This window comes from Vombatus ursinus, unplaced genomic scaffold, assembly GCF_900497805.2.
Source record: "Vombatus ursinus unplaced genomic scaffold, bare-nosed wombat genome assembly UNPS02014797.1, whole genome shotgun sequence".
In the NCBI taxonomy this organism is placed as follows: domain Eukaryota; kingdom Metazoa; phylum Chordata; class Mammalia; order Diprotodontia; family Vombatidae; genus Vombatus; species Vombatus ursinus.
Window position 1 is genome coordinate 3,665,558 of NW_020954575.1, and position 15,372 is coordinate 3,680,929.

General features: G+C 36.2%; 1 protein-coding gene across 1 annotated transcript in view; it reads right to left on the bottom strand.

Annotated features, from left to right (window-relative positions):
* Nucleotides 1–15,126, bottom strand: part of MED13 (mediator complex subunit 13) — a 92,961-nt gene extending 77,835 nt beyond the window's left edge. Inside the window, exons 1-3 of the mRNA XM_027870309.1 lie at nt 14,975–15,126; nt 12,720–12,954; nt 2,617–2,785 (exon numbers count right to left, since the gene is read on the bottom strand). Of these exons, the coding sequence (XP_027726110.1) occupies nt 2,617–2,785; nt 12,720–12,954; nt 14,975–15,040 (470 nt within the window). The 5' untranslated portion in view covers nt 15,041–15,126. The remainder of the gene's footprint in view (nt 1–2,616; nt 2,786–12,719; nt 12,955–14,974) is intronic.
* Between the last annotated feature and the right edge of the window lie 246 nt (nt 15,127–15,372).

Genomic DNA, 15,372 nt, shown 5'->3' on the forward strand with positions numbered 1-15,372 from the left:
CAATAGCCTCTCAATAGGTCCTTCCTGTTCTTTTTGCCCTCCAATCCATCCTTCATTCTACTGTCAGAATAATCTTCCTTATTGTGTTTTTAGATCTGGCATACCCTTCTCCTCAACCAATTTTAATGGCTCCCTATGGCTGAAATCTCATGTACTATCCCTTGTCAATGAGACAGACATGTGAGACAGACATGTGGGTAAGATGATAATAATTAATACAAGATTTGGAGTTTGAATGGCCAAGGTCTAAAAAAGTTGTCATTAATGGCTCAATGTCAGCTTGGAAGGAGATCTCTAATACACTGCACCAGGGATTTTTCTTGCTATTTTTTTTCCCCAAACTTTTTTACTGATGCTTTTAAGGTATAATCTGGTCTACTTATCAAATTTGCAGATGATTCAAAGCTGGGAAGAATAGTTAACATAATGAATGACAAAATTAAGACCTAAAAAGTTCCTGACAGACTTGAACATGAGCCTGCTAAGGAAAATCCAGAGGAAGAGAATCAGAATAGGGAAGAGGCTTAAGGTCATTAGGGCTATTACGCAGAAAGTTTAGACTTGTTCTGTTTAGGAAAACTAGATCATCAAAAGTTGCAAATAAGGGCAGATTCTACTTCAATGTAAAGAAAACCTTTCCAAAAATTAAAACTAGAGACTAGCCCTGCAAACTTCTGGTTTAAGAAAAACTCCTACCACTACAGCTTAGCAGCCTCTCTGCAATTTAAGGTTTTAGAGAGCTACCCAGAGCACTGAGAGGTTAAGCGACTTTCCTAGGGTCACAAAGCCAATGTGTCAGAACTATACAAAAGAATGAGCTATGTTGGAGAGGAACAGGGTTCCCCCAACACACACTAGAAGTCTTCTAGCAGGAGCTAGATTATTTGTCTGGTATACTGTAAAGGAGATTTTTGAGCAGTCATGTATTGTACTAGATATCCAAGATCCCTTCCAATGTTGAGATTTTGTGATTTAGAGTACAATTCCAAATCTTTTACTTAGCAATCAAAGCCTACAATCTAGTATGGCCCTACCTTTGCAATTCATCCCCTACTGTTCTACTGCACACATTGCATATTCCTGCCTTTCCCCCGTGAGGAGAATGCCACTCTTTATTTGCCTGGTGAATTCCTACTTATTATTCAAGGCTCAAGTCACATACTATTTCCTTCTTCTTTATTTTTCAAGGTTCAAATCAAATGCCACCTCTTCCATAAAGTTTTCAATGGTCTTCATGTTGACAACATTTCATGGTATTTCGATTTATAACTTCCTACAGCACTTAATACTGTCTATTACAGTTGTATAATGTGTCTTAATCTTTCCAATCACCATAAGTTTTTTAAGGCAGGCTACATCACCCCACCATTCCCACAACTACCACCTAACATTGAGTTCAGTGTCCTAAATGCGTTTTAGGAACTTCAACCTACCCTTATTTCATACTACTCTTTACACATCCCAGGAAAATTAGAATAGCAGCTTTTTTCCTCTGATTGAATTTTCTGCTCTCCTACCTCTATTCATTTACACAGGCTATTCCCCATGTTCTTTTTGTTGTTAGTCATTTCCTATTCCTTGTGTCCCCATTTGGGGTTTCCATGGCAAAGATACTAGAATGGTTTACCATTTCCTTCTCCAGCTCATTTTATAGATGGAGAAACCAAGGCAAGTAGGGTTAAGTGACTTGCTCAGGGTCACACAGCTACTAAGTGTCTTAGGCTGGATTTGCACCCAGGAAGATGAGTCTTCCTGATTCCAGACCTAGCACTCTATGCACTGTGCCACCCAGTTGCCCACAACTACCCATATGTGGGGCGTATTCCCTACACAGCTGTTTATAGAAATTCTTTTATTCCTTCTTGACGAAATTCAGGTACTACACCTCAGATCATTATGGTACAGCAGAAAGTTAGATTTGGAGTCAGAGGACCTGGGTTCATTTCCTAGCTTTACAACTTATTCCTTTTGTGTAATCTTGGTACTGTTACTTAACCTCACTGGGCCTCATTTTCCTCATCCATAAAATGAGAGTCTTACACTAAATGATGTCTAAATTTATGATTTTACAAAGCCTTTTCAGACAAAATACTATGTTCTTCCAAGCTGAAAATTATTTCTCGGTTCTCAATTTCTTATAATATCTTTGGATCTCTTACAAAGTAACCTATTTTGTATCTTTTGTCCCTGTCATAGTACAACTTATAGCATACTTACTTGTGTACATGTCATATTCCCCATTAGACTATAAGCTCCTTTAGGGCGAAGACTAATTTTTTCCATATTTGCATCCTCAGTATTTTGTACACAGCAAGTACCTAACAAGTTTGATAAACCAATTTTCTTAAATTACCAACCATCAAAGAAGATTTCACTTTAGTAGATGTAATCTCCTTACCTACTACTCCTTTCAATTTACATTTATACTATACAAAATGAATCTATGCCACTGTTTTGGGAAAATTACATTGGATACAGGGAAATTCTTAGAATATGTAAAATGGAACATAAATCTAAACTTCAGAGTTTGTCTTATTCCAGATCTTCTTTATAACTGTTTTCCCCAATGAAAAACAAACTCAAATAACAAATGAAAGTTAAGGCAAGATGTCTTACCTTTTATTTATAGGTTTTTCATCTTTTTCATAAGGTTTCACAAACCACTTGCCAATTCGTACAAAGTTACGGTTCATTAAACACCTCTCCAAAAGATTGTGGACTGCTTTGAAAAGCAGAGTACGGCATTCATAGGAAAGTCCATTCTCCCACACTCCATCTTCTTCTTCTACAATGCCAGTAAGAAGGAAAAAAAAACACTACTTAAAAAAAAGTCATGCAATAGGTTTTTCAGAAAAACCTAAAAGTTACATTCTAATTTCTGTATTCATGAGCTCTACTTCCACAAGATACTCAAAACCATAATCATTTACATTTTTCCATGTATAATCTGACATTTTTAACAAATAAGATCGCAAAACTTAAGTCAAGAAAACTTGACTTAAAACATAAAATAGTGGCTTTATTAAATGATTGTCCCATTAAGCTACCTTAAGTATCTTAATCACATTAATTGATGGTGTAAGTTCCGAAGGAAATATTTATGCCTAAAATACCAGGTTTTTTAAAAGCTGTCTTATTTATTAGTTACTCTCCTAATTTTTCTCACTCAACTTGTTCCCCCTGTAAACTACCCCCCTCCACTTCAAACAGTCACTTTTTGGGGGAGTTGGTGAAAATCCTCATCTACTACATAACTAGCATATATAACTTTATCTTTAAATATATTAGTTCCCATTTCAACTAAGCAATTCTTAGGAATAAAGAAAAAGCATGGCAGATAGAAAACTCCCATCAGTACCAGGAAGATCTGGGTTCAAGTCCTACCTCTGACACTATTGGCCGGGTGACCTGACTCTGAACAAGTCACTTAATCTTTAAATGTTCTAGGCAACTCTCTAACCCTAAGAGTTGCAGATAAGGTGCTAACCTGCATCAGAAGAAAGAATTTCCTTCAACCAGGAACTGCTTAGACCAATGAAATCATAAGTCCAGTCCCCATCCCCCATTCCCAAGGAATATTAAATTGAAAATTTATCTTTACAAAAACTTATCTTTAAAAATAAAATTTCATAGAAAGTATTCATTTATAGATTCTTATAACTATCTCCATTAAATCATCCTAATTTTTAAAATACAGTATTAACTATTCTGAGAGCTAAGGGTATTTGCCCACTTGTTAAAAATAAATACAAGCCTAAGAATACTTGAGACTATTCTGGGTATAATTCATTACAAACATTTTCATTCCCCAATCCCCTTATCAAAAGCAAAGCTCTAAATCTTGCTACAAATTATCAGAGTTACTCTTAAGACTACTTCAGGAATTTATATTTACATCCTTTAAATTATTTTAAGTATGAGTAATCTTTTGATTGCAACATGCATATAGCCAGCATCTTTAAAATTTGCAAAACCTATTTACACACAGATAACTAATTTTTTTTTTATTACAAAGGGAAAACCCAAGAAGTTTTAAAATAAAGCTGGCTATGTATATATTGAAGGGTACAGCTATCAGAGCTTACACTCGCTAATTCAGAGCTTACACAACACATGGGTAATACAACAAAACAAACATTAACTAGAAAGCTTAATGATAGTGGACTTTAACTGCACTATAAACTCTGAACCATTACAAAGGTTAAACAGTTGATTTTATGTTGTTCTTTAAAATGTCCCTTAAATTACAGTGAAGTCTTTCAAATCAACTATGGTGTTTCTAAAAGCTTACTATTTCTGGTCACTCTAAAATGTGAATTTGAAGTCAAATGGAAAAACAAAACCATTTTGAAAATCTTGAGTGTCAAAATTAAGAGCCCCATTTCTTTTTAACCACTGATATTTTATGTCTAAATTTATCATAAAATGGAACATTTCTTCCCATACTAATTACATGGATATGACCTTCTATCCAAAACCACAATGCTTTTAAGTTTCACTTTATTTTAAAAATAAACTCATGGTGACAGCCATTCACAATTAAAAATATTAGCTTAGGCAGTATAAAAAAAGGTATATACTAATTTACCTAAATGATTTAATGATCTAAATTACAAGCATATTTGGGTGTAGCTGAAAGAATAAAGTATTTATACCAATATTCTTGGAGGCCCAGCCAATTTTCCCTGCAGGATCATTTTAAGAATAAACATATTAACAGATTCCTGCGTCAACTATCTATAACACTACTTAATTTTATAAATTCTTCCTTGCTCATAAGCCAGTGTTAGCCAGTGTTTAGCCTACTACCTCTCGATTCCTAATCTTATTGTAAACTATTTTTAACATGCTTTCTCTTTATCTCAAAAAATCCTTAGCTCCTGAGAAGATGCATGCTACTATACTACTTATTTAATTATATTCATTATTTGTCTATACAAATACTTAATGTCTCTAATGTAGAGATAACTTTTTAAAATTAAGACTGCTTTTAATATATGTATACATATTTATATAAATAAGGATTAAAAATTCTAAACTCCACAGTACATAAAATAGTTAAGCCATTCTAGACTCGATGCCAAGGGTTTTTCATTTTTGTGTGTGTCATGGATCCTTTTGGCAGTCTGGTGAACCCATTCTCAGAACAATGTTTTTAAATACATAAAATACATAAGATTACAAAGGAAACCAATTATATTGAAATAGTTGCCAAACTATTTTAAAAGCTCCAAGTTCAGAAACCCCATGAAATGTATCCACTTAAGAAACCCTATTCTATCCAATTACAAATCAGAAAAATACATTGATGTTAAAATGTAAATAGAAAATAATTATTGATTTAAGTAAAAACTGTACTCCAAAGTTTTTACATAGTTTGTATCTTACATGCAATTAGTTTACCTGAAAGAACCTTTTTATGGTTTTGCTTTTTAAAGTTTGTTCTCCCCTCTTCCGCCCAATCTTTGATTAATTTCCAAGCATCTCTCTTCCATTATTCTAATTATATCTCAAGGACTTTAGGTGAACTTGATGCTTTCAGTGGGGGGTCTCCCTAAGCCCCAAAGTGCCCACAGTTCTCATTAACACTAATGGGAATTTTGCATAAAACAAAGGGAAGGCTAGACCACCAGTTAGGCTAATCGAGGGCCAACAAGTCTCTGAAGTATTTCTACAAGGACATGGTAATGACTAAGCAAACACTAACTACAGTGTGGCATTGTCTTAAGTACTGTGAATTCACTTTCTCTAGGAAGTAATGAGTATAAATCTTAACTGCATTCATTGATGTCTATAACAGGCAATATTAGTCCCAATATTACGTCCACACTGACAAAGTTAAAGGATACATTCTTCCCTGTTAAAAATCAATAATAAATTAACCTTTTTGGTGAGGGCAGATGTATTTTCTAAGTCAGTTTGTATCTTTGTTGGGAAGTGCCTGTTGTGATACAATAAAATGTATCACTAAAAACTATTTTTAAAAACACAATGATGCCTTAAATGCACTGCCACTTTGCAAAGAAGAGGAAAAAAAAAAAAGACCAGAACCAAACAATTAACATCTTGGAAATTCTAATAGGGCATTTAAGGGACTCTACCCAGTTCCAAAACATTGTGCTGTTATGTAAAACTGACACACAGAACAAGCCACTATAAAGTGCCTTTCTTAGAGCACCTACCCTGGAGTCAGGAGGACCTCAATTCAAATCTGGTCTCAGACCAGACACTTGACCCTTACTAGCTGTGTGACCCTGGACAAGTCACTTAACCCCAACTGCCTCAGCAAAAAAAAAAAAAAAAAAAAAACCCACAAAAAGAAATATAAAGTGCCTTCCTATACATCAAATTCAGTTGTACCCCAGATCAATATCTCCACATAGATACCCTGTATTTCTGTCTGTAAAGCAGTCCCTCATATCACCTTTCTTTCTGGCTTTAAAGTAAGGTGTTATTCAAATCAGAAAATTTCACATTACAAACTAGACAGTGCCTTCTCTACTTCAATGGTAAAAACCATAGAGAAAGAATTTGCTTTACAACAAAATCTGTAAAGCATACAGACTGAAAAGAAAAGGAAAAGAGCTAGTAAGATGCTATTACTTCATCCAATTTTCTTACAGCCATGGTTTCCTTTTAGCAAACTGCTAATAAACTTAGAGTTTATGGTTCTATAATTTTGTTGATTTGTACTGCTCATAATAACTTTCTTTTAGAGACTTGCTTTAAAAAAAAAGCTTCCTCATCCAACAGCTTCATGTCTCTTTAAAATCTACTTAAATCCATTTATTTGCTCTCTAGGAGAAAAGGTAAGTTTCTCTGTTTTCAAGTATTTACAATACCTGACAGAACAAGAATTCTAAGCAGCAACATAATATTGTGGAAAGAATACAAACTTGGATCTCTGCCACTAACAAACAACCTCTCTGAGTTTCTTATCTGTAAAGAGTAAATACTAATACCTCCCTCACAAAGCTGTGGTGATAGAAATAAATTTTCCACTATTCTGTAAATCTACAACTTGACAACTTGAGTACTGAAGAGCCCAAATGGTACAAAAGTTCAACTAGCAGACTCATTTGCCATTCTAAGACTACCTTAGCACTTCACAGAGCCTCCTTATTAGGTTGACCATAATGTGAAGTTTTTGGCCACAGCACTACACAAAGATCATCTACCAAATCACAAACAGAGTATGCCCGCAGCAATAATGGGTATGCAAGGTGACAGAGCCTTCAAGTATGATTCATGATAATAACACTTTACCACTTAAAAAGTTAATATTACACATAACTCTAAATTTTTTGACTACTAATTTGGATTATCTTCCTTTTGTTTCTAGAGTAATTAGCTAGCCACGAAGGAAAAAAAAATTTTATCCAGTGCTGTCAAAATATTCAATGTGATATGCAAATGAAAGCCAAAGTGAAAACTGAATTTCAAAATTGTTGAAAATATCATGAATTTTCTAAGATGACAGAGAAATGTTTAAGTTGTCCATATCTGTACTTGTCTTAGAAAATAAATTTCCCTAACTGAAATCTAATCTTTCACTCAACAAATATTTATTTATTAAGTATTAAAGCTTTAGTTGGCAATATACAACTAAATGTGGAAAAATCTGATTCAAAGAAAACTCAGCATATTGAACTTTATCTTTGTTTTAACAATAAAAATATATTTCTACTTAAAATTAAAAGCATAGCAAAGAAAAAAGCACAAAACCAATTCTACGTAGCCAGTTAACATTTTGGGGAAAAAAGAAATTAAGGAAATGACAAATTATAAGAAAGGCATAAACGAATTATTTTCAGATTAATCTTAATGTTACCATCCCTCACTCCTTTCTCTTGGCCGCTATTTACCTACTTGTGAATCAAAAAGAAATACGCCATTTAAGGTCAAATCCTATTACATTATAACACCATCCAGAGAAAACATTTCATAAAAAGATGATCAAGCCCTACTCATGACCCATTCATTTAGAACAATATTCACAGAAGCAAAGAATTATAAGGAACCTTAGAGGTAATCTAGTCCATCTAATGCCAGAATCTTGTCTACATTTCTACAAAGTTCACCTCCTAGTCATTGCTTGAGACCGACTAAAAATTACAGAGGTTACCCAAAATATATTATCCCTTTAAATCTGAAAGTTAGCTACCATGTCCCTCCAAATCTTTCTTTTACAGGTTAAGAAACTTCAATCAATTGAAAGGATGAAATTTTAGTATGATGAAAAAATACAGATCTCAAAATTTTTGGATATCCTGTATAAAAGGCAGAAGGAAGTTGGAAACCAAAAATTAGTAATTCCTGACCCTGCTGCTTTTAACATCTTGGGGAGTAATTTATTTCAAAGTATAAAACATTCTCAAAATAAAATTTTAATTAAAAAAAATTCCATATTCATTTTGGACATACAGTGACCAGTTTTTTGTTTTGTTTTGTTTTTCCTGTCACCCAGTCTAAGTTTTAGAAGAGCTACGATTTAAATTACTGGAAGGGGTATCAATACACATATAGATTCTTTAAGTCTTAAAAAAAAAAAAAGCCAAAGAGTAAGTCTTCTATTTTGTGTGAAAAGGAATATCATTAAACAATGGTGGGATATCACAATTCAAAAAAAAAGAAAAGTCAGGAATGCCTCAAAAATACAAGGTATACAGTAACCTATTCTTATAAAAATACAATCAACTAACTATCTCATGTTGGTGCCATTTGAACTATAGCACTTCTTCACTAAAACTAGGACTCAGTGGTTGTTAAATAGTTATGACAATAAGGGATGACAGCAGAGCTTCTTCCCAGTAACTTAATATTTCTTTCAAGATGTAAGGCAAAGCAGAACCACATATCAGAAACATGACTAGGTCAAGTCAATCTGAGGCTCATCTGTAAAATGGGAATAAAATACTTGAGCTAAGCTTTATCATGAATAAAGCACTTGTACAAAACTGTTAAAAGTACCATATAAAAGCAAAATATTGTCAGAATAATCAAATGGGGTGTACTACAAAATTAAGGATGGGTTCTATCCAGCTGGAAGTGAATATGTTCCATATCATGTGTATCATTTAAAGAATGGAAAAGCTGACAACATAATCACTATGATGACCTAAGTAAAAAAGGTGGAGAATTACTACCCTTTTTTTCCAAAGGAGAATGCCAAGGTTCCTTCCAAATCAATGGAGAAAGTAGAAGCACAGTCATATTTGAGTGACAGGATGTCAGATGTTCTACCAAAAACAAGTAAACAAACCAAAACACCTTATACTGTCCATACAGAGTAGGCTCAGGTTAAATTAATGGAGCTTTGCAGCTACCATCTGGATCCTTCCGGTTCCCCTTTCCTCAGTGCTACACCTCCACTCGAGCTCTGGATTGCCTCCTGCAGCTGATGCCACCCCCACTGTCCAGCTGCTCTCTTCTCAGGGGAGCTTAAAAGAAAGCAATGGAGTGACACAGATGGGAAGAGATGAGAGAGAGAGAGAGAGAGAGAGCTGAGCTAGAGACAGGAGGGACTAATTACTCCAAAAGGGAGGCAGATTGCCTGGGGGGAGGGGAGGGGGAAGGATGTGGGGAAGGGAAAGGAGACACTGACTACCTAAAAAGAGCTCCATTACTCTTCTATTTGGGTCTGATTTAAGAAACATTTTAAACTTGTTATAGGTAAATAGGTACTGTATAAACTGAAATACTTGATAAAATCCACAGACTACACTAACTGAAACATGAGTTTTCCGAGAGTAAACAAGTACACACATACACTAATACTAATTGTACTTCAGACTTTCACAATAATCATTTCCACTTTGATAAATCAAAAATTATTTGCTATTTGTTAAAGTATACTTGGAAAATTCCTTGTTTTGATACTTTAAAAGCAGTATCGGGAATATTTTTTAAAGTAGACTCACTTTATTGAAGCAGTAAAACATCATGAGCCTAGGAGCCTGAAGAATTTCATTCAAGTTCTGCCCCTGACATCTACTGGCTATGTGTACCTGTTGAGATACATTGACTCATACCAAATCACCCTAAAGATCTAGCACTAGAAAGATGCCTGCTTTAATTTTAAGTAGGGTGGGATGTGGAAACCAAGGCGCAATAATAATACAGAAGGACATCTTAACTGCTGAAAAAAGAATCAAGTAGAAAACAATGGAGCTCAGAAAAATTAAAGTTTAAAAAAAAACTTCAATCTTCATTTAATTTACACTAAAAGCTAACTACATTAAAGAACTGACCTTTTTCCGAAAATGTCTCAAGCCTGGGTAAATAGTTACCACGCTAGAAAAAACACAACAATCCTTAAAAACTTCAAGGGAAAAACACGTAATTTGATACCAAAAGAAAAATACCCGCAGAGGAACTTCAATGCATACCCAAGAGTAGCATGCTTAACTTTAAGGCATGTAACTTCCTAACTACTAATTCTACTTTACACTAAATTCATTCAATATCCACTTATTGAACATGTTTTTCATATACAGTTAGATATCTATGCTATAACTGTGCTAGACTGTAGAATAAAACTATTATCTACTCATCTGTTCTGATAATACCTGACACCAAACTCAGGGGCTATTTTTTACCTTTCTGTGTATTCTGAGGGATTATTAACAGTACCTCACACACAGGGAGGGTATGAGAAATGCTTGTCCAGCTGATTAACCATGAGTCTAGATCTAGAAAATGGTCTGTTAAGATAATGCTTGTTTTCTTAAGAATAATGCAAGTTCTAGCATCAAAGCATTCCACCTCAAATTTATTTTAGTGATAAATGCAGATGAGCCTTTTGAATGATGATTAAAGTAATCTACCCAAATTAATATTCAGTCAGAAAAATAACAAGGAGTCAGTCACCACTTCTACCTTCTTGCTTTATGCATTAGAAAGCACCACAATTTACTTTTTACATGAACCTCAAAATAAATTTTACGACTTATTGACAGACTCACTGAACAGGATATGATGAGGGTTTAGAACCAACTCAACTACTTTCAGGAAATAATTCTAACAGTAATTAAAAACAAAAAACAACTATCAGTATAGGTTTAAAAAAAAAAAGTTACCTAAGACAAACGATACTTCCACCATTCTAAATTTGGACATCTCACATAACCAGAACTACTCCTTAAGTTTCTAAGGACAGTAATAATACTACCTTATTTGTATAGTACATTTACAAAAAACCAAAGAGGTAATTAGGGCAAACATTCCCATTTTAAGGGGCTTCAGAAGTGAAGTGACTTATCCAAGGCCCATAGAAATAAAAAAAAAATGGATTGCCTTCACAATAATCTACACTAGGCTGTTAACAGATACTCTAATCCAAATGAACAGTGAATTGTTTTGATGAAAGGTTGGTTATTCAAAATTGATACCTACACATTTAGAAATAAGGTACCATTATGAAGATTCCACACACCACACATAAAAATCAGTTTCACTACTGTACAGACACATCTTATTCTTCAATAAAATCTAATTACATGCTCAATTCCTAATATAAAGTAACTTGCTTATTTGGGTAAGATAACTATAACCTATAAATAAATGATGATCTTCACTAAACAATAGTCTCAGATAAAAATAACACACCTAGATTACATTTCATCTGAAGATAAACTTATCTTTATAAATAAAAATAACAGTCAATTTACAGCAACAAACTTTGTATATCTAAATTTAAAATGAAGAGGTCTGCTCTTCAGTTATCCAAATATCTCAGGATTGCTCCTCAACCCTAATATACCAATATTAAAACATCTCATTTAATAATTGCCATCTTATAAGTAAGTAATCAATTACTTTTAACAGTGGAGCAATTGCCTGTGGATACAGTATAGATTGACCCCAGGAGTGTAAGAAAAAACATACTATCAAGTAACAATAGTCTTTTTTTTTTTTTTAATTAAAGAAACATTATATCACTTTCTATAAACTTAATTTTTTTTGAGAGCCAGACCTACGATTTCACCTATATAGAGAATCCCCAGTAAGGAAACTCCAACCAATGCATATCAGCAATTTTCTGCTATTTATATTTTTAGAGAGTCACCTGGGGCATTGAGAAGTTAAGTGACTAGCCCAACATCATATCAACAGTACATGTTGGAGGAAAGACTTGACTTCTATCCATACTGCCTCTCCAGAGCCATACTGGACATCTATACCACATGTTGCCTATCAATTATTTTAAGCGTAGGAAAAACTATCATAAGGTTAGAAGCCTGAAATGCTAGCTATAAATCAATCATTATTTTATAGAAAACAGCAGTAGAAGATAAAATTCAAGTCATTTATATTGGTCATCAGAATACATCCAATGAAGTACTGTACCAGATTTACATTCTGAATTGTTTTGTTTAGGTTAATGGTTAGTATGCATTCTCTGGATGTGAAATAAACTAATAGTGGAGATGCAGAAGCCTACAGGGATTAGTAACTGGGAGAAAGATATTCAAGATTCTACAGTTTGCCACAGAAATTCTACAATGTAAAAAACAAATGGAGCACAGCAGGATCAATATTCACAGAGAACTGAAATCCTATCAAAACTTAGTCTGGCTTCATCCAGGATCACTTACCCTTTTTTCTTTTTTTGAGATATAACTTTTTTTAGTGTTATATAAGAAAATCTGCATCTTTACTGCAGTCCAAAAGGTTCATAATGTTCTATTATGTTACAAATATATGAAAATTATTCTCACCTGCTAAGTCATGGTGAATAAGGTCAGCAAAGTTGGGGTCCTCACCCCACCAAAATATCCACAATTCTCTTCTTCCAGGTCTCTGATCTCGCCGCCAAACACCAAGTATATCTGCCTTAAGGCAACGACTAAAACTGCTCAAAATGGGGTCTTCTTCAGTCACCGGAAACAGAATTGGGGCAGAAGTTGGGCCTTGCCATACATATCGTTTCCATTTAATCCCCGTCAAGTCAGCCTAAAGTAAAAAAAAAAAGTGTGATTGCGTTATCTTACACTTATAGAGCCAAAATATGTCTTTTAAAGTTTCTTAAAGAGATTGTCATGCTTTTCCAAAGAAAGCTTTAAAGTATAAGACATAAGAAAAAGAGTCATGCAAATTATACTTTATGTCACAACATTTAACATATTTAGAGAACAATTCATTTCGGCTGTATTTGACTCCTCAAAGACAGGGACCATGTCTTCTTTATATTTGTAACCTCAAGATGCCTTGCAAGCAGAAGTCACTCACATGTTTCTTCAATGAATATTCCAATTTATAAATGGCTACCTATAAAGCCAAAAATGTTGGAGGAAAAAACTCAAGGGTAAAAAATGTCATAGGATACGAAGATATAGAACTTGAAAAGACCTCAGAAGCTGTCTAATCCAATCCTGCTCATTTTACAGATAAGGAAACTGAGGTACAAGGAGATTAAGTGATTTGCCAAAGGTTACACAGGAAGTATATATCAGACTGGATCTGAACCCAGCCCCCCCACCATTCCAGAGCCAATGCAGCACTGCCTCCTTCAAACCCCTTAAGAGTTTTTTTTTTAGTATCTTGTAATTAGATATTTGCAAATTATTAACATTTTATGAAAATGAGCATCTGAATAAAAATCTTTCCAATTCTTCACAAAGTTTTAGGCAGTCTCCATTATTTGTTTATAATGAACTGTCAGATCTGTACTCACCATAAAAAACAACAAAAACTAAAATATAAGATAAACTGAAGTTGGAGAAAACTAGAAGATAAAACCTAGTTTCAAGAGAAAGCTGTGTGCTCAAAAAGGATGACTATACTGTAGCCCAACTATAAGAAGATATTTCTCTAAACTTTAAAATTTAGGAATGTGGGGGAAAAAATTAACAGCTGGTATTTCAACATGTCTTCAGTCTGACTTCAAGGTACAAAGCTGGAGGTGCCAAAAATGAAACTGCTGATACATGACCGGCAGCTTACACTTGCCAACTAGTTGTGTCCTCATCCCCTCAATTCACTTTTCTGACTATGATATCCCTTTAATGTTTCCCTTACACACAGGCAAACAAAAAAGGTCAAACTAGTCACATAAAAACAAAAGCTAAGCGTTTCAGATTTGAAACTAGAAAGTTTGCAACAGTTGAGATGTTTTCAGGCCTGGTCAATCTGGCACAATGCATTCCTCCTTAGCTGCCTAGCTTTCCCAAGCATCTCACTCCAGTTAAAACAAGGAGCAGTCTGCTCAAAATATTTTAAAATGCATACCAAAATATACACAAATATAGAAACATTCAGAAGCAACACTACAGCACCTCCTCCACTCGTGCCCTCTACTCACATACAATGTTCCAGTGAGAGCAAGATAGCTAGAAAATCGTCAAAAATGGAAAGGGAAAAAAAAAAACTTTGTTTTCAAAGTAGTAATTAAAAAGAAAAAAAACCCTATGAAATGGCATCCTTGCAATGTTTCAGAGCGCTCCGTGCTAGTTACAAAGGTGAGCAAGTAAAGATGAGCAAAATAAAAGGAGGGGAGAAGTCTTCCTGTTAAAATTGGCCTCCAATTGTTGGGTTTTGTTTGGAGTTCTGGGTCAGGTTCCCTGAACGACGGCATATTTAAAGGGGGGAAGAGGGTAAGGAGTGAAAGAGAGCAGGGCAAGCCAGTCGTAGAAAAGTGTGATGGGCACCGAGAGAAAGCAGAAGCTGAACAGGAGAAAGGGGTGGTCGGTCCGGGGCCTGGCAGGGGAGGAGAGGAAAAGGGTTTGGGGAGGGAATCTTGGGGAGGGGGAAAGAATCAAGACGAGCCGGGGAGGGGGCTGGAGTCTGGGATGGGGGGGAGGGCCGGCGGCGCCCGGGGCCGCCAGCGGTGGGCGGGGAGGGGGCCTAGCCCCAGCCGCCAGGGCCTAAGCCGGGGCCGGGACCGGGGCCCCTCGGGACGGGGGCACGCACTCGCTCCCTCCCTCCCTCGCTCGCTCGCTCGCTCCCTCCGGCCGCCGCTCGCCCGCTCACTCACCAGGCAGAAGAGGTTACAGTGACAATCCTCTAGGCTGGCCCCGTTCGGCACGAAGCAGGAACTCATCGTCCCTCACAGCCGCCGCCGGCGCCACAACCCACCATCCGCCATTACCGCCGCCTCCGACCAGAGAGAGAAACACAGACGCCGGGGAGGGAGGCGGGCAAGCGGGCGGGCGAGGGAGCAGGAGAAGGGGGGTGGAAGAGGAGGCCGCCGCGGGGCCGGCCAGCCGCCCGCCCTCTCTACCCACTCCCGGCGGCTGCCCCGGCCGCGGCCCCGGGGCGGAGGGTCAGGCCGGGCCGAGCCTCGAGACGAGCCCCGCCCGGGGACGAGGGGGACGGGACCTGCCGCCGCCGCTGCCGGGCCCCGGGGACCCGCCGCCCCCCGGCTCAGCCCAG